The sequence below is a fragment of the Trichosurus vulpecula genome, chromosome 5 (assembly GCF_011100635.1).
Source record: "Trichosurus vulpecula isolate mTriVul1 chromosome 5, mTriVul1.pri, whole genome shotgun sequence".
In the NCBI taxonomy this organism is placed as follows: domain Eukaryota; kingdom Metazoa; phylum Chordata; class Mammalia; order Diprotodontia; family Phalangeridae; genus Trichosurus; species Trichosurus vulpecula.
In genome coordinates this window covers 164,125,282-164,148,572 of record NC_050577.1, presented here as the reverse complement: position 1 = coordinate 164,148,572, position 23,291 = coordinate 164,125,282, and the positions used below count along the sequence as shown (strand labels likewise).

Sequence of the window (23,291 nt, the reverse complement as noted above, 5' to 3'; positions counted from 1 at the left end):
CCCACATTTAGGAAGCTACAAATTCTCCCACCATGGAACTATGGGAAAAGCACAAGGGGATCTTTGGTTATCACCTAGTATACACATCAAGATATCCTCTTAGCCATGAATAAGGACAACAAAGAGCCATAACAATAGTTCTCTTTGGGCTATTTGTTAAAAAGCTTGAATTTATAATGGAACACTGTACCAAGAACTACCTAAGGGACTGACATGCAGGGGTATTAATTATGCATTCTTAACCCAAAATAGGGGCTCTTAGCACTTTTTGTGTTATGGACCCCTTTAGCAGTCTGGTGAAACCTATGGGCCCCTTCTCAGAATAACATTTTTTAAAACCAAATAAAATGCAAAGGATTACAAAGGAAACCAATTATATAGAAATAGCCATTTAAAAAAATAAATCATGGACCTTCGATCAAGAACCTCAGGCCTAAATCATTCTAGGAAGTTGCACCAAAAAGGAGGAATTAAAGTTATATATTTACCTGTGAAATTGATTTTTAGCAAGTAATCTGTGTACAGCTTTTTTCCATCTAGAATCTTCATGGCTTCGCAGAGCTTGGTGGTGTTTGGGCAGAGGGTCCTCTGCATCTTGTGTAGAGCATGTGCCATAGCATACACAGCATTCACCACAAACATGATCTTGGACTCCTGCTCATAATTGGTGCTGTCAATTGCTAGATGCTTGTCACAGGCCCTCCGGTGTGACCTTTTACCCTGTAGGCTGCATTGGAACTTCTGTTCCCAGAAGTCCCTAAACCAGGGGTTTCGGTGGTTGTTGTAAGGATTGAGGCTCTGGAAGTAACGGTCAAACTCCCGGATGGGATGGGAAGCCAGTTCTAAGGTGATGGCTCCATAGGCCACATGCTCGTTACCTTTGACAATGCTCTCCTGGGCACCCCACCCATCGCTGGCTATCCATGTGAAGGAAGCATTGAAACGGCTTGCAGCAGCAATCAGCTCCCGGGAGTCATCACTTCTCATAAAGAGGACAACCACTCGAGCATTGGGCTTTTGGAGCAGCTCCCGGATTACACTGTCATAGGACTTTCGGATATTGGACCTGCCTACCTTTTCAGAGGTGGCAATGCAGATGTTGCGAAGACGTGCCTCCTGCTCAAAGGCCTCAATACCTGTCTCACCATAGTCACCTTCAGAGGCCACAGTTGACACATAGGTCCAGTTGAAGAAACGCAAGATCTCAGCCATGGCCTTAGCCTGGTAGAAGTCTGGGGGCACAGTCCTGGCAAAATAATCATAGCGTGACTTGTCACTTAGTTTGGCACTGGTGGACGCGTAGCTTATCTGGGGGATCTGGAAGAGCCTTAGCAGATTTGCCACCTGTTTTATATGAAATAATAATGATAATGAAAATAAGAATAATAATGAAGACAACAGTATCTCATACATTGAAAACTTTAGTCATAAATTTTGATGACCTTACAGATCATCTAGTCTAGTCCATTCATTTTATCAGAAAACAACTGAGTAATTTATCATGATCATGATTATTTTTTTGAGGATGCACCTGAGTTTCTCCATCTCATGGATCCAATCCTACCAGTAGTTGGCACAGAAACTTTGATTTGCTCTATTTCTTTTTTAAAAACTAATTTTCTTAAACATTCTTTTCTCTTTAAATTTTGAGTTCCAAATTCTTTCCCTCATTTCCACCTCTACCCCTCCACTGAGAAGGTAAGCAAAATGATATTAATTATATATATGAAATTATGCAAAGGCATATTTCTATAGTAGTCATATCACCAAAAAGCAACCACAAAAAATAAACTGAGACTGTCATACCTTAATTTTCACTCAGAGTTTGTCAGTTCTCTCTTTGGAGATGAATAACATTTATTTTTTCATCATGAGTCCTTTGGAATTGTCTTGGATTATTGTATTGATCAGAGTAGTCAAGTCTTTCATAGCCGATCATCATTTTAACATTGCCATACTGTGAACAATAATCTCCTAGTTCTTCTCACTTCACTTTACATCAGCGCATATAGGTCTTCCCATGTTTTTCCCCCCTAATGGCATCCCGCCCCTCATAATTTTTTATAACACAATAATACTCCATCACAATTATATACTACAACATGTTTAGCCATTCTCTACTTGATGATCATCTCCTCAATTTCCAATTCTTTGCCAAAACAAAAAGCTTTCTATAAATGTTCTTGTACATATGGGTCCTTCTACTTTTTCTCCAATCTATTTGGGGTACAGACATGGTATTGGTATTGCTGGGTCGAAGCGTATACAGAGTTTTATAGTCCTTTGAGTATAGTTCCAAATTGTTCTCCAGAATGATTGGGCTAATTCGTAACTTCACCAACAGTTTATTAGGGTACCTAATTTCCCTCAACCTCTTCAGCATTTGTCATTTCTTATGGTTATGAGGTTAGAATCATTTCAATTTGCATTTCTTTAATGAATAGTGATTTAGAGCATTTTAAAATATGTCTACAGACAGCTTTTATTTCTTCTTCTGAAAGCTGCTTGTTCATATCCTTTGACCATTTATCAATTAGGGACTGACTCCTAGTCTTATAAATTTTACTGAGTTCCCTATATATTTGAGAAATGGGGCTTTATCAGAGGATCGACTTTAGAAAATTTTGATATTACTTCATTGTCTATGGTACCTTTTAGCAAAATGTAGTTTCTCTGATGAGGTCTATTTTTGCTTTTGCTTTGTCTGAGATCATAATTACTACCTCTGACCTTTTCACTTCAGCTGAAGCATAATAGATTCCCCTCTAGCCCCTTATTTTAACTCAGTGTATGTCTATTTCAAGTGTGTCTCTTGTAAACAACATATAGTTGGATTCTGGTTTCTAATCCATTCTGCCATTCACTTCCATTTTATGGGTGAGCTTATCCCATTCACATTCACAGTTATGATTACTAACTGTGTATTTTCCACCATTTGTAACAACAATGCTACTTGCTGCTACTATGGCTATGTAAGACCAATAATACTGGCATACAGGAGGGCTGCTAGCCCAGGTTCTTTGATCTGCATTTCTAAGGAAAGCAACTTCAAGGGGTTTAAAATCTCATTTTAATTAAACATACATATATCATTCACTTAGTTCAGGGGAAAAAGTCAACACTCTGAACTTCAGAGAAAACACAAACAAATTACAAGCAGAAATTATGTAAACGGAGCAAAATAACACAAATAGCACCAACATCTGGGTTTTTCAAAGCCAGGGGGCTCCAACAGCTACCCAGAGTCTCATCTGGTCAAATCACATGACACTCTTCCAGTCAGTGATCCCCAAACAAAATGCTAACCTCAGAGTATATATACACATTTCTTCAGGGTCAGAGGGCATCACAACCATGCAACTCAAACCGTAACCTAGGCTTTCCTGTGACTTAAGCAGGTCATCAAAGACTCCTGATTCAATCAAAGACTCTTGATTGAAACAAAGGTAATTCTCAAAGGCACTTGATTACCTTAGTGCTGAGAAGCACTCCAAAACAAAAGACAACAAAAAAGTCCTACCCTGCTTGCCATACACCATTGTATTTTCTCCTGTTTGCCCTTCTCTCTTTTTATCCTGTCCCTCTTCAAACATTCTATTTGCTTCTGATTGTTGCCTCCCTTAATCCACCCTCCCTTTTACCATCTACCCCCATACCCCATATATCTTGTCTCCTTCCCTATTGTGTCAGATAGATTTATATACCCAACTCTGTGTGTGTGTGTGTGTGTGTGTGTGTGTGTGTATGTGTGTGTATTCTTCCCTCTTTGAACCAATTCAAATGAGAGAGAGGTTCAAGTATTGCTTGGCCTCCCAACTTCCCTTCCCTCCACTGTAAAAGCTCTTCCTTGCATGTCTCTTTTATATAAGAAAAATTTCCCCCTTCTATCTCTCCCATCCCCCTTTTCCCAGTGCATGTCTCTTTTCATTCTTTCTTTTTTTTATGGTGATGATCCCAACATAGTTTATTCGTACTTATGCCCTTCTTCTGTCTGCCCTAATAATAGTAAAGGTCTTAAGAATTACAAGTATCATCTTCTTGTATAGGAATGTAAACAGTTTAAACAGCTCTTAGGATTTCTCTTACATGTTTACATTTTTGTGCTTCTATTGAGCCTTGTGCTTGAATGTCAAATTTTCTATTCACTTGTGGTCTTTTCGTGAGGAATGCTTGAAAGTTATCTTTTTCATTAAATATAATTTCTCTCCCCTGAAGGATCATGCTGTTTTGCTGGGTAGATTATTTTTGGTTGTAATCCTAGTTCCTTTGACCTCCAAGATCTCATATTCCAAGCCCTCTGCTTCTTTAACATGGAAGCTGCTACGTCTTGTGTGATCCTATGACTCCATGATATGTGAACTGTTTCTTTCTGGTAGCTTGCAATATTTTCTCCTTGACCTGGGAGCTCTTAAAGTTGGTGATTATGTTCTTGGGAGTTTTCATTTAGGGATCTCTTTCAGTAGGTGATTGCTTGATTCTTTAAATGTCTATTTTACCCTTTAGATCTACTATATTGGGGCAATTTTCCTTGATGATTTCTTGAAATATGATGTTGAGGGTCATTTTTTGATTATGACTTAATAGTAATAATTCTTAAATCTATTTTCTAGGCCAGTTGTTTTTCTGATGAGATAATTTCACATTGTCTTCTATTTTTTTTCATTTGCTTGACTTTGTTTTATTGTTTCTTGATGTCTCATGGAATTAATCAGTTTCTAGTTACCCAATTCTAATTTTTAAGGAATTATTTTCTTCAGCAAACTTTTGTACCTCTTTTTCCATTTGCTCAATTCTGCTTTTTGAGGCATTCTTTTCTTCAATGAACTTTTGCACCTCTTTTTCCATTTGGCCTATTTTTAAGGAGTTCTTTTTTCCAGTGAAATTTTGTGCCTCTTTTACCATTAGGTCAATTCTGTTTCTTAAGGTGTTATTTTTGCTAGTATTTTTTTGGTGCCTCTTTTACCAAGCTGTTAATTCTCTTCTTAAGAAAAAGATATTTTTTCCAATTATAACTAAAAACAAGTTTTAACATTTGCTTTTTAAAATTTGGCATTCCAAATTCTCTCTTTCTCCTTCCCCTCCCCTCTCATTGAGGCAGGTGATTTTATATAGGTTATTCATGTGCAGTCATGAAGAACATATTTCCATATTAGTCATGTTATGAAAGAAAACAGCCAAAAAGTAGGAAAAAAGGTATAAAATAGTGTGCTTTGATCTGTATTCAAACTCCATCAGTTCTTTCTCTGGAGTTGGATAGCATTTTTCCTTATAAGTCCTTTGGAATTGTCTTGGATTTTTTCATTGCTGAGAATAGCTAAGTAATTCACAGTTAATCATTATACAATATGGCTATTACTGTGACTTTGAACAATAAAGTTGTGCTCTGCTCACCTGAGGTTGGGGAGGAACTGTCCCAAGCTTCAGGCTTTTTTGTGCTGCTGTTTTCAGAGCTAGTTTTGGGGACCTGCAAGTTTTCAGTGCTTCCAAGGTGGTTTGATGGGGATAGGTATGGTCACTGTTTTCCTGATCAGTGCTCTGCTCTTTACTCAGGAAGGGCCTCTGCTTCCCCTGTAGCCATAAGTGCTAGTGCTCTTCTCTGCCTTGGAATTGTGACCAGTTCCCCTGCTCTTTTTTAGCTGCAAGTGATAGTGCTCCTTTCTATCCTGAACAGTGAGCCAGAACAGCAATAGTGGCAATAGAGGTGCCAATCAGCACCAGCTATACCCAATGCCAGCAAAGGGTCACCTGTGATCTCTTTCTAACCAGTTGTCTGATGCCCTTATTGTCTCTGGGCTGAGAGGTCCTGAAATTGCTGCTGTTACTGCTGCTTGTTGCCTTTACTTCCAGGGCCTGCTGCTGAGGCCCCAGAGCTGTGGGCCAGCTATCACCCCTGGTGTCACAGACTTCTCCTCCTGATCTTCTAAGTTGTCTTAGACTGGAAAAATGTCTTAGTGCAACCTTTTGTTGGCTTTGCTGCTCCAAAATTTGATTTGAGGCATTATTTTAAAGTTGTTTGGAGGGAAATTTGGAGAGAGTTCAGCTGAGTTGTTGCCTGTACTCCGCCATTTTAGTTTCACCTCCCAACCTGCTCCATTTCTGTCTTGTGCTGGTTCACCCCTTCTCAGGTGGCCTCATGGTCCCATGCTCCCTTTGGTACACCATAATGATATTGGATATAATGTGGACACTGGATTGGCTTATCTGACTGTAGTTCAGAACTTCTTAGCTCAAGTGATCCCTCAGCCTCAGCTTCTCCATTAGCAAGAGTTACAGCAGGTATATGCACCTCAGTACCATTTTAACAGAGGAAGCACCTGAGGCCAAGAGATGTTAAGTTACTTGCCCATGATCACTGAGTAGTAAATGGCATAGTCAGGATTCAAACCTAGATTCTCTGTCTCCAAAGCCAGTGTTCTTCCCATTATGATATTTACAAAGCACTTTCCTCACTTTGCTGTTGAGCCATGGATAGTTCATGTTTTAATATTGTTATTAACTGAGATAATATATATAAAGCACTTTGTAAACTTTAAAATAATGTATAGACATTAATAATTATTATTAATATCCTTATTTTATAAATGAAGAAACAAAGGCTCTGAGTGAATAAATACCCCTGCTCACACAGCTAGGAAGTATCAGAGCCAAGTTCTCCAAAGTTCCTTCCAATTCTAATAATCTATAAGTCTGTGACTCATGTGCCACTGTTCTGATCTTTCCACTGTCACATTACATCTCATGTGGCACTGTATACAAGAACAAGCCAGGAACATTAGAGTATGGATATGGGAGGAGAATAGAAAGAGAGGAAGATCTTGGTTTCCTTCCTAAAATTTTTGCTAGGGTTTGGGGAAGTTTGTAGGATTTTGGGGTTTGAGGTTATTTAAAAAAATTTTCATTGACCATTTTGACACAACATATACTGTGGCACTGATGGGTTGGGGTTTTTTTTTGGTAGTTCCTGCTAGGGCCTAGCTGTACAAGTTATTCTCAGGGAGTTAGCCAAAATTTTAGGACCACTTGGCTACAGTGCATAGGGAGAATCTCAGGGAAGTCAGTTTCTCACTTCCTCCTCTCTCGCTAAAAAAAGGAACCCTCTTAAAAAGCTTTATTTTAGAATGGCAAGCCACATGGACATCTGATATCTAGGTTAGACAAAAATCAACTGTAATTCTCTTTGTCCCTCGAAAAAAAAAACCTTAGCCTCAAACTTTTCTTAAAGTCCTGAAAAGCTTGTCTAATGTTTTTTTCCTAAGTGTTCTTACTTTCCTGCTTTTTTCCCCTCCCACTTAATGGAAAAGGAAGCCTGCAAATGCTGTTTGTATGGCATTTCTGATTAAGAGCAGAACAAGGAGGTATTGAAAACCTTGTGAGAAAAGAAATCACTCACGAATAGCCTTCTTCAAAAAGGGTTTTAAGCCAATTTGAATCAAACTTTCAGACTTGGGATTTACTCATCCTTGTAGGATTTTAAGGTAGAACACAAATAATAGGAAGAAATCAATGCTCAAATAACATTTTATATGCTTATCACAAAATATTTCTATATATATGTATTCAAGATTATAAACAGACACAGAAGTGATGTGCAGATAATTCACATTTTGGCCTCGGGCTGACTCAAATATTTTGTAAATCCTTTGTACATTTTCAGTTTTAGAGAAATTATATAAAGCACAAAGTTAACTCTAATCAGAAACTACATTGGCTATTTCTGGACTCTCTGAGCACTTTGAAATTTTCCTTCTGGAAATTGTCAGCTCTAGGTTTGCATTCGCGATGTAGGAGGCACAGTTTGAAACAGGCAGCTGTTAGCGAGAGCATAAGTAACATCAAACAGCTGACATCTGACTCCTGATTAATCATCATCTGATCTGGCAAAAGAAACCAGCAACTAAGCCCAAACTCAGCATGTGCTAGGAGATCTGTCCTGCTGCTAAAACCAACACTCACAAGAGCCGTAAGCTTCTATAAACATGGTCTATATCTTTTACATGTACTGGTACCTGTCAGCTGTACACAAATGGAACAGCTGGACACCTGTCACTTGCTATAAGGTAAATGCAGAGCTCAACTTCTTTCTCAGGGCTTGGGTAGATTATACAGCCTTCTTAGAGAGCTAATGCATTCATGAAGGCACATGGCGGTTGGGAGGGTGGGACTTTTATACCCCTGATTCCTTGCTTTTTTTAGGCTAGTGCAGCTCCAGAAATAATGTTAGTTACAGAATCATCTCCTCCTACCCAGGTACATGGTAGCTAACTAACATTTGTGGCACAGAGATGGGGACTAGAGCTGTAGGATTTCATTGATACGCAAACTCCCACTACTAATACTGGCTGGCACCTTCTCTGCAATGTATATGGTCTTTAGAGAGATTCCATTTAGTAACTTCTGGAGGGCAGGGACTATTTTTTTTGCTTCTTTTTTGTAATCCCAGGCACGGCCTTGTGCAATGTAGATACTTAATAAATGTTTACTGATTGATTGAATGATTAAATGATTTGCTCAGAACACATGAAAGGTAGGATTCCAACCCAAGTCTTCTTGGCTTTGAGGTCACCTCTTTAGTCACTATGCCTTGTTTCCTCCCAGCTAATGTTCAGTGCATTTAAATACATTACTTTATTTGATCTGCTCATCCATTCACTGGCTTGGGTGCACTGATTTATCTTCATTATAAAGACAAGAAAATGGAAGCTCAGTATAGATAAGTGATTTTCCCAGGATCAAACAATGACGAGGTATAAGAAACAAGTTTTGAACTCAGGTCTTCCTGGCTGCAAGTCCAGGCATCCAAACCAGGCAGCTTCAGAGTAGCAGGATATGGATACTAGGTCCTTAATATTTGTTGAATTGAATGGAACCTAGGCTTTCCTACCCCCCCCCCCCAGTTTATATAAAATGAACAGAAACTGGAGATAGTAGAGACCTATTACCTCCATTCTGTGTAAGGCCTCTCCTGGTTCCCCCATTGCTAAAGCCTCCCTCACCTTACTCCCACTGAAACTACCTTTCATCTATTGCATGTGCACTTTCTATATAATGTGATCAGTGTCTGTTTCTTCCTTTAGAAGGTAAACTCTTTGAGGACAAGGGCTCTTTGTCTTTGTAGCCCCAGTGCCTAATTCAATGACCAGCACATAATTGGTACTTAATAAATGTTTTTTTTTTTATTGATTCTGGAGGCATACTGTGGGAACAGTATGGTCTAAGGCAGGGCTGTCCGAAATGCAGCCTGCAGGCCACATCACCAGGCCCACAGTGCAATTTATGCGGCCTGCCTACAAGCATAGAAATTTATATAAACGCTTTAGTAAAAGAAGCCTGGCTACCGCAGAGCTCTCGTAAAATGGCAAATCAAAATATATTGTCTATTGTTTCAATAAAAACCATCAAGGTTAGACAGCCCTGGTCTAAGGCAAAGGTAGGGAACCTGCAGCCTTGAGACTACATGTAGCCTTCTAGGTCCTCAAATGTGGCTCTTTGGTTGACTACTTAGGTTCCAAGTCAAAAGGCCACACTTGAGGACATAGAGGGCCACATGTGGCCTTGAGGCTGCAGGTTCTCCATCCTATCCCTGGTCTAAGGATTTCCTCAGAAAGGTGCTCAACAATATATGCTAATTGATTCCTGAGACATGGTTAGAGTAGTTGGATTCCTCTGTCTTTATGCTCTCTTAATTTGATTTGCTTAATTTAATTATTGAATTATTAGATGATACTGGGAAAGCTGCTCCTTCTTTGTATCAAAATTTTCTTTGGGGATGTGGACTCCTTAGAGAGTCTTAACTTCATGTGTCATGGACCTCTTAGGCAGTCTGATGAAACCTATAGACCCTTTCTGAAAATAATATTTTTAAATGCATAAAAGAAAACATGTAGGATTACAAAGGAAAACAACTATATTGAAATATTGTTATCAAATATTGAAAAAATTTGCAGACTCTCTGAAGTCTATTCATCACTCCTTGACTGTGCATGGTCGCCAAGTTAAGAGTTCCTCCCCTGGGATAATTCTGGGGAAAAACCCTGAAATATGCTGGGAGAGAAGGCATAGATGGCTTTAGAGAAAATAATTCTTGTCTTTGTCATGTATGATGTACAATGTAAAGTCCTTCTTAGAAGTCAGGAAAACTATAATAAGCAAATGCCGTCTTTCTTTTCTGTGGCCTCAAAGACTCCTGCTGCTCCCTGTCTGCCTGTCTCAGATGGCCAGAAACAATTTACAAATGAGACATGCCCTAAGAAACAATGAGCTATGGACAGAATGATGTCAGTACTAGAAAAAAAAGAATATCCTCTCCACAGAAATTTGGAAAGAAAAATGAGCTTCGGTAAGATTGAAGAAGGTGTTCTGGGCCGAGTGATGCCCATTGGCACTCTTGGAAGCATATTTTTTTAAAGGAATGAATATAACTCAAGAAAAAGGAATAAACCTCACATTTGGAGAGTGGAAATGTAATTGTGACACCACAGAAAAGAGGTAAATGGAATCTCATAATTATGAGGGGGATGAGGTTCAGGATGATACTTTAGTGATGGGATGAAGTAACCTGTTCAAAAGGAACATACCCATCTGAAGAGGCTGGGGAGTGAAGTGGTCTTATATGTCAAGAGGTTAATATTTGTGTAAAAGCCTACACATCTCTAAATCAAAAGTTCTGAATATGAGGTCTGTGGACTTTAAAAACATAGTTTGATAAGTATATTTCAGTATCATTGGCTTTCTTTGTAATCCTCTGTGTTTTATTTTATTCATTTAAAAACATTCATCTGAGAAAGGATCCACAGTCTTCAGCAGCCTGATAAAAGGATCCTAAAAGTTTTAGATAAGCATCTAATTATCTAAGGGACAGGGACTGCATTGGTGATTTCACTGAGGAACTCTCAGGAAAGGAAACTCCCTCTGCCAATGAAAGTCACAATTTCTCCATAACTTATAGCCTTAGAGCCTAGAAGATTGAGTGATTAGGTGACTTGCTTACAGGTCTGTAATATTAATGGAATAGGAAGATCTTTCCCATCCATTAATAGGCCTATGTGACCTTTGAGCTCTGGCCCAGCTCACAGCTGTGATACAGCTTGAGTCATGTGGAGCCTGAGTCACGTGGAGCTCATGGTGGGAAGAGCTTGCCCAACGGAAAAAAAGAGTGGGAAGGGAGAGTGAGGGAGAGAAGCTAGCATGAGTGGGAAGAGGGAGGAATTTTCCTGGGGGAACTTGTTTGTGGGGAGGCCTAATATGGGGAATGCTTGGGATGTTGGTGCTCCCTGGATTGGTGATGTGTACAAACTTTTTTGTTACCACGGTAAATTTTGCTTTATGGTATCTGAATAAATATTTTGATTTTGTCTTGGAGGGAGAGAGTTTATTATATTTGGAAATCTATCCTGGAAATAAGTCTGCATATTCATAGCAGTTACTATGGGTATCATATTGGTATTACATTTGGTGACGAGGATGGGATTACGAAATATAAAACTTCTACTTGGAGATAGGAAGCCTCTAGGGAAAGAGATGAGTGTCCTGGGATGAGAGGATTTGCTTTATTCCTCCCTGGCAAGAGAATGGGCTAGAAGCACAGGATTTTGTGAAAACTGGGAACCAAGGTTACAGAAAGGAGAACCAATAGATTTAGAAAGATGTTTGCAAGGAATACCAATAGAACCAGGGAAAGAAATGGCAGGGGTGTGTAGAAGTGGATGGGCATTGTTAACAAGTTACTGTATTATATGTTAAAGAAGACACAAATTGCTGGAGGAAAAGGTTCAGATAGAAAAGGAGTTAGCTGATTTGCATGAGAAGCTTTCTATGCTACAGTGTCAGAACTTTCCTTTAGAAGAGCAAACTAAAAAGTATCAGGTGGTAGCAGAAAAGGCAGCTGTGAGTTTAGCTCAGAAAAAGAAGAGAAAAGTTAGCAAAAGGAAGGTGTATACAACCCTTGCATGTGTGGGGCCTGATTGGAACCCAGACACTGGGGAGGAAGACACAAGGGAGGAAAATGAAGCAAAATCAGATGAGGAGGCTTCTAGAAATGTGATGCTCATCCAATACTACAAAGAAAGCAGGAGAACCGGGGGTGGGGGTGGGGGGGCATACAATGTTTAAGGAAGTAACTGAGGATTTTACTCAGTAGGAGGTCACAGATATATTAAGTCAATTTGCCCCCAAAATGGGAGAATCATTAGTATCTTGTGTGGTGAGAATCAGTGAAGAAGGGGCTGGAGGAGTATGGATAGATAACATAGATTGTTTGAAATTCATAGATGTTAGTCAGAATCCCTTTGTACAACAAGCTTTTAGGGATTACCATATTGAAGGAGATAACAATGAGACTAATTTGTTACCTTTAGCTACCAAGGAATGCAATAAACAGTATCCCACTGACTCTATGTAGCCTAGTTGAGACAGACCCTGGTATTTGCTTAGTGACTGTATGAGAAAGTTAAAGGAAGAGGTAATGAAAACTATAATAATGGTCAGAGATGCAGACATGTAGCACAGCACTCCTTTAATGGTTCCTCACAGAAATATAATGTGAAGACTGCTCACTCTTCCTGCTTATAAACATATAATTCTGACTACTAATTGGGGAAATAGGGCACCCTCTTTGGGAGGTGCTGGATAAGATTTCGCAGTTAGGTGACTTAGGGAAATGGGGAAAAGATAAATTTCCTCAAGAGAGAAGAGCAAATAGCCAGCAAATTCAAAGTCAGAATAGATTAACAAGGAGAGAATTGTTTACTGCTTTATTGAGAGCAGGGATAGATTATGGAAGAATAGATGGTATTCCAACTAATGAGCTATATAAGATGTACCAAGAAAAGAGAGTTAATGTTAGATGGAACAGGGAAGTAAGAACTGCCCCTATAGATCCTCCTGAATCATTGTATCCAAGTTTGTCACACCTGCAGGGAGAATTGGAAATTGGCCAAGCCCCAGCTTAAAGAAGTACACAGATGGGATTACAGACCCCCTATCAGTTTAACCATATACTGGAAAAATGGATCAACATAACTAGGGCATTAATAGATACTAGGACAGAGGTCTCTCTTATGTAGGGAAACCCTGATAAATTTAAACATGGAACCCTTATTACCATCGTAAGGCTGGGAGGGGCTGAAATACCAGCCAGCCAAGTTAAACTAATGATGAAATTGAGCAATTACCTAAGAAAGAATATACCTGTCCCTGAATACATCATTGGGTTAGATATACTGAGAGGTATGGATTTAAATTTACCTGAAGGGAGATACCAATTTACAGTAAGGAAGATAGAAATTAATGCAGTTCTAGTGGGTGAAATAAAAATGGACCTAGTGACTTCACCTGAACCTTCTGAAGTAATTACTTTAAAGCAGTATCATGTGCCACATGGACAAGACGAAATTGCCAACACTATAAAGGAATATGTTGAGGCAGGAGTGTTAGTCCCCACAACTACTCGATGGAGTAATCCTGTCTGGCCAGTATGAAAGTCAGATGGGATGTGGAGAATGACAGTGGATTATAGACAGTAGGTTATAGAAAATTGAATAAAGTGACTTCCCCCTTCTATGCTGCTGTTGCAGATACTGTTGCCTTAATAGAAAGGATCCAGAAATATGATGGGACTTGGTATGCAGTTATTGATTTAGCCAATGCTTTCTTTACTATCCCAATAGATTCTAAACAATGGACCAGTTTGCTTTCACTTGGCAGGGCAGACAATCTACTTTCCCCTGCTTGCCACAGGATATCTGCATAGCTCTGCTATTTGTCATAGAATTGTGACTGAGCATTTGGATGAATTAGAACTACCTGGTATACAGCTTACCCACTACATAGATGATATTATGATACAGAGAAAAAATGTAAAAGAAATGGAGAAGAGTTTGATGCTTTTAATTGAGCATATGAAAAGCAAAGGGTGGGAGGTTAACCCTGCAAAGGTTCAAGGACCAGCTCAAACAGTAAAATTCTTAAGCATGCAATGGAATAAGGAGCTGTGAGAGATTCTCCCAAAAGACCAGCAAAAGATTCAGAATTTTCCTATCCCTACCAATAAGAAAGAAGTCCAAAAGTTTATAGGATTATTAGGATATTGGAGATATCACATACTGCATTTAGGGTAGATTCTGAAACCCTTATATAAGGTTACTAGGAAGAAATATGAATTTGATTAGGGACTTGAGCAGAGTAAAGCTTTTGAAGAAGTGAAGGGTGCTATATAGCTGGTCCTAGATTTATGGCCTATGCAAAGTGCCCCAGTGGAATTACATGTGACTGTATAGGATGAATATGCAAATTGGAGTTTATGGCAAAAACAGCAAAGCTGAAATGGACCCTTAGGATTTTGGTCTAGGAAACTTCCTTCTTCTGGAGTTCAGTATACCCCTTTTGAAAAGCAGTTGTTAACTGCATATTGGGCTGTGGTAGAGACTGTACTATTGACTCTGGGCCATGAAGTAATATTATGGCCTGGAATCCTAATTATGACCTGGGTAATGAGTACCCCACCTTCCCACGGAATTGGACATGCACAAGAGGCTAGCATAATTAAATGGAAATGGTACATTCAAAACAGATCTAAAACAAGCAAAAGTGGAGTTTCTGCTTTACGTGAATCTATAACAAACATAGATACTGAGGGAAATTGTACACCCCCTGAACCAAAGCAACAATTGGTATAGTCCTTGGTAAAACGGGATGAGGGATATGATGGATTAACTGAAGAACAAAAGAAACATGTGTGGTTTACTGATGGGACAACAAAATATTTGGGTCATAGAAGACATTGGAAAGCAGTAGCCTACAACCTACATACTAGGCAGACTTTGGAAAGTACTGGGACAGGTGGACATAGTCAATTTGCTGAACTTATGGCAGTACATCAAACTCTTAAAACAGAACAAGGAGGACAGTGTTATATATTCACTGATTCATGGGCTATAGATAATGGGTTAGCTACATGGATGCCCACGTGGAAAAATCAAAATTGGGAAATTCATGGTAAACAAGTCTGGGGCAAAGAATTATGGGAAGATATATGGGACATGTCGTTGGTTACTAATTTGTCAGTTTTTCATGTAGGTGCTCATGTGGCCCTCACCACTTTAGAATGTGAGTACAATGCACATGCTGACTAAGCAAAGATGCTATTCAACATGTTGTCCCTACTCTGAAACCAGCTGATGCTTTAATATTAGCAAAATGTATCCACCAAATGGCTGGCTATTTAGGGGTCCAGGCCACACACTGGTGGGCACAAGATCAAGGTATTATTATCTCACATTCATTGTTAAAACAGGTAGTAGAGGAATGTCATATATGTCAACTGGAAAAGGAATTGTTCCTCGGGTAGTAACTAGAGAGATAGCAAGGGGAAAAATCCCAGTCCAAATTTGGCAAATAGATTATATTGGACCCCTACCCCAAGGGAGAGGATGCAAATTTATATGTACTTGTGTTGAACCTATTCAGGCGTACTAGTGGCTTGTCCCAGTAAGAATGTAACCCGGAAAAACACCTGTAGAACTCTAGATATCATAAGTCTATATTATGGAACCCCAATGCAGATTCAAAGTGACAATGGGTCATATTTCAAAGGTAATGAAATGAAGAAATATTATATATTAAACAAGGTACAATGGATATATTATATTCCATGTTATCTACAAGCATCTAGGTTAATTGAAAGAATGAATGGATTATTGAAAGAACAGTTAAGGAATTTAAGTTCTAATAATTCTTATTAACATTTGAAATATAATTTGTTCACTGCTTTATGTAATTTGAATAATAGACCATTGGGAGAAAGTATACCTCTAGCTAGAATGATGACCTCAAATCTGCAAATTAGAAAACAGCAAACATATAAGATCTCAAATATTGAGTATTAGACTGTAGGGCAAGATGTCCCAGAAGTGTATCCAGGAACGCCTGGTTCAGCAAGACATGATTTACGTTGTTTGGAAGACTTTTTATTGGATAGGAAAGAAATAAGGAAAATCCCTATTGGAATATGTATCAGAATCCCTAAAAATCATTTTGTCTGGATATTACCAAAGTCAGGATTAGCAGCCGAAGGAATACATGTGTTGGCTGAAGGAATAGATTCTAATTGTCAAGGAGAAATTATTGTGGAATTCCAAAATTTATGTGAAGAACCTATACAGTTTTGTAAAAAATGATAGAATAGTTCAAATGATCATTATTCCTTGTGAAAATGGACCCTCCTTCTGAAATAACGATCAGAGGAACTGAAGGGTTTTTTTTCTGCTGATAGTATAAAATTGGGAGCTAAAGTATGGGTAAAATGGAAGCCAGATGATGTTCCAAAGGCTGTGGAGTTTATAGCATGTGGAAAAATAATACTGTAACTGTTGTTTATTCAGGAGAAGATGATTACCAAATTGTGCCCTTAACTCATATATTTTACCATGAATAATACTATGATAGTGGGTGCACAGACTCCAGAAGCATGGCTGATGCCATATTTACCCTGCTTCTGGTTATTGTCTCCTTATTCTTTTTGGCTAGATTTGTCTCCTAAAGGCTTAATGCCCTCCACATGTAGATGACTGACTGCTTAAGCTGGATGTCACCCTCTGTCCAAGAACATGATATATCACTCCTGGACCTGGCATTGACCAAGCTCCAGATACCAGCTAAGGAACTAAGATACTGTTTTATGTGTTTATTTTGTGTTATTTCCTTTGTATTGTTGTGGAAGTTATGTTGATACTAGTTACCCCTAAAGTCCCTTCAACCTATGTAATGGACATGAAAGATCTCGGGCCAAATATAATGTTAATGGAATAGGAAGAACTTTCCCATCTATTAATAGGCCTATGTGACCTGCTTTGAGCCCTGGCCCAGCTCACAGCTGTGATACAGCCTGAAGCCACATGGACCCTGAGTCACATGGAACCCATGGTGGGAAGAGCTTGCCCAATGGAAAAAAAAGAGTGGGAAGTGAGAGTGAGGCAGAGCTGAGAGAGAGAGAAGCTAGCATGAGTAGGCAGAGGGAGGAATTTTCCGGAACTTGTTTGTGGGGAGGCCTAAGGGAGGGAATGCTTGGGATGTTGGTGCTCCCTGGATTGGTGATATGTACAAACTTTTTTGTTACCATGGTAAACTTTGCTTTCTGGTATCTGAATAAATATTTTGGTTTTGTTTTGGAGGAAGAGAGTTTATTGTATTTTGGGAATCTACCCTGGAAATACACATGCGTCATGCATATTCATAGCAGCTTCTATGGGTATCATACTGGGGTTACAGGATCACATAGCCAGTTGATGTCAGAGATGAGACTTGAATCCAGGTCTTTGTGGCTTTGAGATTAGTTCCCTTTGCACTATATCATGTTGCCTCTGATGGTTACTATTTGCATGACTTTGGGCAAGTTTCTTCTAAAATCTAAATATATGATCTTCCAAAATCTAAGTCTAGGAACTTACAAAATATCTAAAACGGTCACAAATAACTTTTCTTCATTTTAAAAACAGGGATCATCCAAAGACTTTGCCACTTCAGATGAACTCTAGGCTTCAGGCCTTGATGAGTTGCATTCCTCAATACTTACACAACTTATAGATAATGGTACAGGAACACTATTCTTAATCTTTAAGATAATATCAAGGTGAGGTGATCATGGAAATCATTAAGTCCTACCCCCTCTTTTACAGATTTGGAAACTGAGGCCCAGAAGTAAAGTCACTTGGCCAGGATCATAGTTTAGTTGATTAGTGGTAGATCTTAGAATAGAACTCAGGTCATGGAGGATCATAGTCTCACGTGATCACAGGGCCTAGATTTAGAGCTGGAAGAAACTGTAGAGGCATCAAGTCTAACCCTTTCATTTTACATCTAAGGAAACTGAGAGAATTAAATGACTTGCCTAACCTCACACAGCTAGTAAGTGTCTGAGGAGAGATTTAAACTCTATTTCCAAACTCCCAGTTCAGCATTCTATCCACTGTGCTACTTAGTTGCTAGATCTCCATCTAAAGTTTCAAAATGGAGGAGAAAGTAGGATTTGGGAACTATGGCCTAATAAATGATTGCTGGCTAATTCGAATATATGGTTTGTCAGCATTTAGATAAAAATCAATGAGAGTGAGCATGGGTATAAGCAATTTTGAAACTACCCTCCTCTTCTTCTTAATGATACTATTACTTTGGAACATAACAGGTATGACTGGATTTCAGCAAAAATATCTAAAACAAGGTCTCTCTCATGAAATCTCTCATGAAACACATTATTTTGCTTATGGATGGTGGGGTTTACAGAGATCTTGATTTATTCCAAAGTGGGCTTATTAGTCTATTGCTACAACTGTAGCCATGTTAAGCTCCATATATGTTAGTGCTAAGAAGTTGCTATTAGAGTTAACTTGGAAAAACTTTGGGTATGTGCCCAATAACTTCCAAATAAGTTAAAGTTTGGCAGCTTTTCAAAAGTGGAGTTTGAAGTGTATGTGTACGTGTTTGTGTGTGTGTATATATATATATATATATATATATATATATATATATATATGTATATATATATATGTGTGTGTGTGTATATGTATGTATATATATATATGTGTGTGTGTGTGTGTGTATGTGTATATATATATATATATATATATATATATATATATATATATATATATACATATTCCCCTCATGTAAATAAACAGAAACCTACCCTGATCCCTCCAGATCTCTTCTTCCTGGAATTTCTCTCTATTATTGAATTAATCATAGTATTTTATTTGACCCTTGTTATATTTAAATTATTTTTTATATTTATATTTATTATATATTTGTTATATTTAAAATTGCATTATAATTATCTGAGCACATGCCTTATCTCTTTTATAAAATTAGATTATAAGTTCCTTGAGGTCAGGTATTGTGACTGATTCCATCTTTGTATTCCCAGTGCCTACTACAGTGCCTTGTAAATAGTAGGAATTTGATACCTTATTATTGAGTGAATGAATAGTACAGTGGATTAACATGAACTGCTATATAGATTTCTAGCTAGTTGAACAATTATCCCTAAAGATTGTTGATTAAAGGATCAATACCATTCTGGAAGGAGGTCAGTAGTGACAAGCCAAAGGACTCTTCCATAGTCAACATTTTAGTCAATCAATTGGATGAAAGAAAGAACATGTCAAATTTTTGTATGTATGTATGGACAGCTAATATGATAGATGACTGAATGAAAATTCAAAGAGCTCTTGAGAGGCAAGAAAGATGGACTGTTAAGATAGATGATATGAGGTTCTACATTTAGGTTAGAAAAATCAATTACATCAGTATGGAAGGGAAACCTGACTTGACAGCCACTCATATCAAAAAGACCTAGGGCTCTAGTCATTCACTGGCTTAATATGAGCTTATATTACAGTATGGCAGCAAAGAAGCTAAGGCATTCTTAAGCTGTATTAGTAGGAGAATAGTTTTAGAATATGGTACTGTTAACACTCAAACCACGAGTTAGGGTGTTTGTTAGTAGTACTAGTTTTGGGTCATAGTGTGCATGTAATCTTGAACCAAGTTCCTTAATCTCTCCAAGCTTCACTTTACTCATCACTAAAGTGGGTGATAATAATATCTGTGCTGAGTCTTACAAAGATGCTATTGGAATCAAATGAGAAGCACTGACAAGATGAAAGACCTCATATACACTACAATATTTATTTTAGCACTTTTTCAACAAGAACTACAAACAAAGCAGGAGCCCACTGGGGAGTGGCTGAACCAATCGTGGTACATGAATGTAATGAAATATCACTAATAATGATCATAATTAGTACAGAGAAGCATAGGAATCCTTATATGAACTGATGCAAAGTGAATTAAGGCGAGCCAGGGAGCCAAATAAATGCCTAATGATAACAACAAAGCAAATGGAAAGAATGCCACACATGATGATTGAAGCTGAGTTTAGTTAAATTATAAAGAATAAGCTTGAATCACCAGTACTAGCACTTTGCTAGGCACTGGGGATAGGTACAAAGACAAAATTAAACAATCCTTCCATTTAAGGAGTTTACAATTTATCATGTTAAAGAATGAATAAACTCACTTTGTGTTGGTAATTCCAGGTGGCAGAATGGATGGAAGTTAGTGGGAGACAGATTTTGGTTCTATATAAGGAAGAACTTGGGAACAATAAGAGCTGCCCAGAAATGGATGGTCTGTTTTGTGAGAACTCCCTTTTTTCTGGTAAGTGTTTAGGTAAAGCCAATCAAGGGCCAATCGATCAATCCACAAGAATTTAATAAATACCTACTTTGTGTCAGGTGGTAGGCACTGGGGCAAAGACAGGAGTTAAATTGTCCCTGCCCAAAAGATGCTTGCATTTTATCTTGGGAACTGAAATGGACATGAAAAAGAATCTACAAATGCAAAATGTATTTGTTGCATGTGAGCAAAAGAACATAAATAAATGGAAGAATGATGAAGGGCCTTGTGTAGAAATTGGAGATAAGAATATTCTAGAAGGGATTCTGCTTTTGGAATTTGATTCACAGAAGTTGAGAACAGGACCCAGACCCAAATGAACCAGTGCTGTCTTCTATCTGATAACTGATCATCCATCCTTTTCTTGAAGCCCTTCACCTACCTCCCAGGGTTTTGCTGAGTATCAAATGAGATAGTATTTGTAGAGCCCTTAGCACGGTGCTTGGCACACAGTCAGTGCTGTATAAATGCTATTTATAACAACAACAACAAAAATAATAATAAGCAAGCCATTCCACTTTTGGACAGCTAGGTTGCATTAGAGATTTAAGGTCCCGTTCAAATCTAAGAGAAAATACCAGAAGATTTGACAAGCAGATATTTGTTGTTTCCTGAGAAATATTTTAATTCAAAAAAATCTATAGGGCCCAGTGAAGTATGATACTGTTTCAAACTGCTCTGAACTCTATCAATGTAAGCACTAAATAATATAAAGGTTATGGACAATATTGTGCCCTGTATTTGAGAATTGACATTAAAATCTCTGGAATGTTCTTTTTAATATCACCGGTGGCAGCAAAACTTCATTCTTTGAGGGTTGATTTGGAGTTTTTAGAAGAATTAGGAAGTCATTCAGTGTTAAATCATGTAAATTGGATGAATGTTCCAATTTGGGTAAAATCATTCTGGGTCAAAAATTACTCATAATTCTAGAACAGTGAAACTGATTTTTGGAGAGTCTTGAAAATGATCTCTGAATACAATTTCAATGGAGGATTGTCCAAAAAAGTTTTAGGCAATAATATAACCAGTGGAATAAATATATAGCCTTTCCATGTTACATACTTTAAAAATATCACTTATCTGACTGTGTATGTCTTGATAATTGTTAAAAAAAATCAGACTCATTTTTAATGTTGACATTTTAGATTTAGAGTAGACTGGATCTCATCTTAAACTCTGTACAAGTTTTCCTTTTAGCTTCCAATTTTCTAGCCCTTTCACTTTTGGCAGGTGTTTACAGTTATGGAGAAGTCCTGTTGGCTAGAATATGCCCAATTAGAACGCAGAGCAGGAAGCCAATGGAACATGCAGAACTTGTGTGTGTTGTGAGGGAGGGGAGAATCTGGAGATTTTTCTTCTTTGGAAGCTTTTAAAAATTAAGTTATATTTTTTTTGCAGGGGGGAGCTTTTTTCCCACTAATGTTGGTAGAATTTTCAAAGTAAGTCTCTTAAATTATGCATAAATTAGAATGGGGTGAGAGAGAGAGAGAGAGAGAGAGAGAGAGAGAGAGAGAGAGAGAGAGAGAGAGAGAGCGTAAGCGCTTGGTTTTGATTTCTGTGCTAAGAATAGTGGGAAGGAAGAGGTTTGGAATTCAGAGTTCTCTTGGGATCCTCTAAGTATCTCAGAAAAATGTGTCCAAAGGTAAAAGGAACAATTAGGAGACCAATTTTCACTTTAGAGATTCATAATGACTTGTATTGATGTGGCCCATGTAACCTCCAAAGATCATCATCCTAATTCCCAATCCTAACCTAGCACCAGAACTTGACTCCATCTTATCCTCAGGGGGAACTTAGCCCCCACCAGTATGTTTTCCCTCAAGATTATCAGCTAAGAATCACTTAGTTTCACAAAGTAAAAGGAATGATTAAGTGAACAGTTCTCACTTTCGAGGTTTGTAATCCAGAATTCTTGGAAAACTGAGAACTGAAATTCTATAACTTGTACATATTCCAAGTCGAGGGGCTAGCAAACTAACCCTCATTTCCTACCTATTTTTGTGCAGCTTAAGAACCAAGAATGGTTTTTACATTTTGAAAAACCATTCCTAGCTCTTGAGCCATATGAAAACTGGCAGAAGGCCAAATTTGGCCTACAGACTATGTTTGCCAACTCTTGCCATAGATCATGGGTTAAAAATACAAAATTTCATTGTATAAATATTTCTAAAAAACTTTTGAAAATGAAGGCATTGCATATGGAATAGCAAGAGAATATGTTGAACAGTTAAAAAAGTCTTTGCATTAAATATTTTACAAAAGTTGCATGTCCAAAATCTATTCAGAACTGACATACATAAGACTATCAACTATTCTCTAATTAATGGATAAATGGTCAAAAAATATCAGCAGGCTGTTTTCAAAAGAAGAAAAACAAACTATGGAAAACTGTTTGAAAAAGTACCTAAAGTTTTTCATAATCACAGAAGTGTGAATTAAAATAATCCTGAGGTTCTCATTAAAGATTGTATGAAAGATAAAATTCAGTATTGGGAAAGATATGTGAAAATTGGAGCAGTAATTCAGTGCTGCTATAGCTTTGAATTAATTTGACTGTTATAGAAAGTGCTAAGGAATTATACAATAAAAGTTACAAAAATATTTATATCCTGTGACTCAACAACCCTAGAAAGTTTAGTGATGGGAACAAAAGACCTATTTCTATAAAAATACCCAGTACAACATTCTGTAATAGCAAAAAAGAAATCCACAAAACCCCCAAAACAAAACCCTGGAAAATATGTGTCCAATAATTGAAGAATGGTTAAATACGTTGTGAACTCTGAATGTAATAGGATATTATTGCATTGTAAAAAATGATGATCAGAAGAATACAAAGAAACATGGGAAGACACATAAAGTGATGTTGAATAGAAAAGGCAGAATCAAAAGAACAAAGCATTTCCTGATTACAGCTAGGACAATGAAGAGAACATCACACTGCAGGGAAATGAATGTTAAATACAACAGATGACAGTTAATGTTAAAGTTAATAACACCAGCTTCTTTTTTGATATTTAATAATCTGTAAATAACTGAAAGACAAGGCTGTGAAGAAAAGC

The 23,291-nt window shown here is 37.9% G+C and overlaps 1 protein-coding gene across 1 annotated transcript in view; it reads right to left on the bottom strand.

The window, feature by feature from the left end:
• GRM3 (glutamate metabotropic receptor 3) overlaps window positions 1-23,291 on the bottom strand; it is a 132,582-nt gene that overhangs the window by 90,802 nt on the left and 18,489 nt on the right. The window contains exon 2 of the mRNA XM_036762167.1: window positions 489-1,344. Coding sequence (XP_036618062.1) covers window positions 489-1,344 — 856 coding nt within the window. The remainder of the gene's footprint in view (window positions 1-488; window positions 1,345-23,291) is intronic.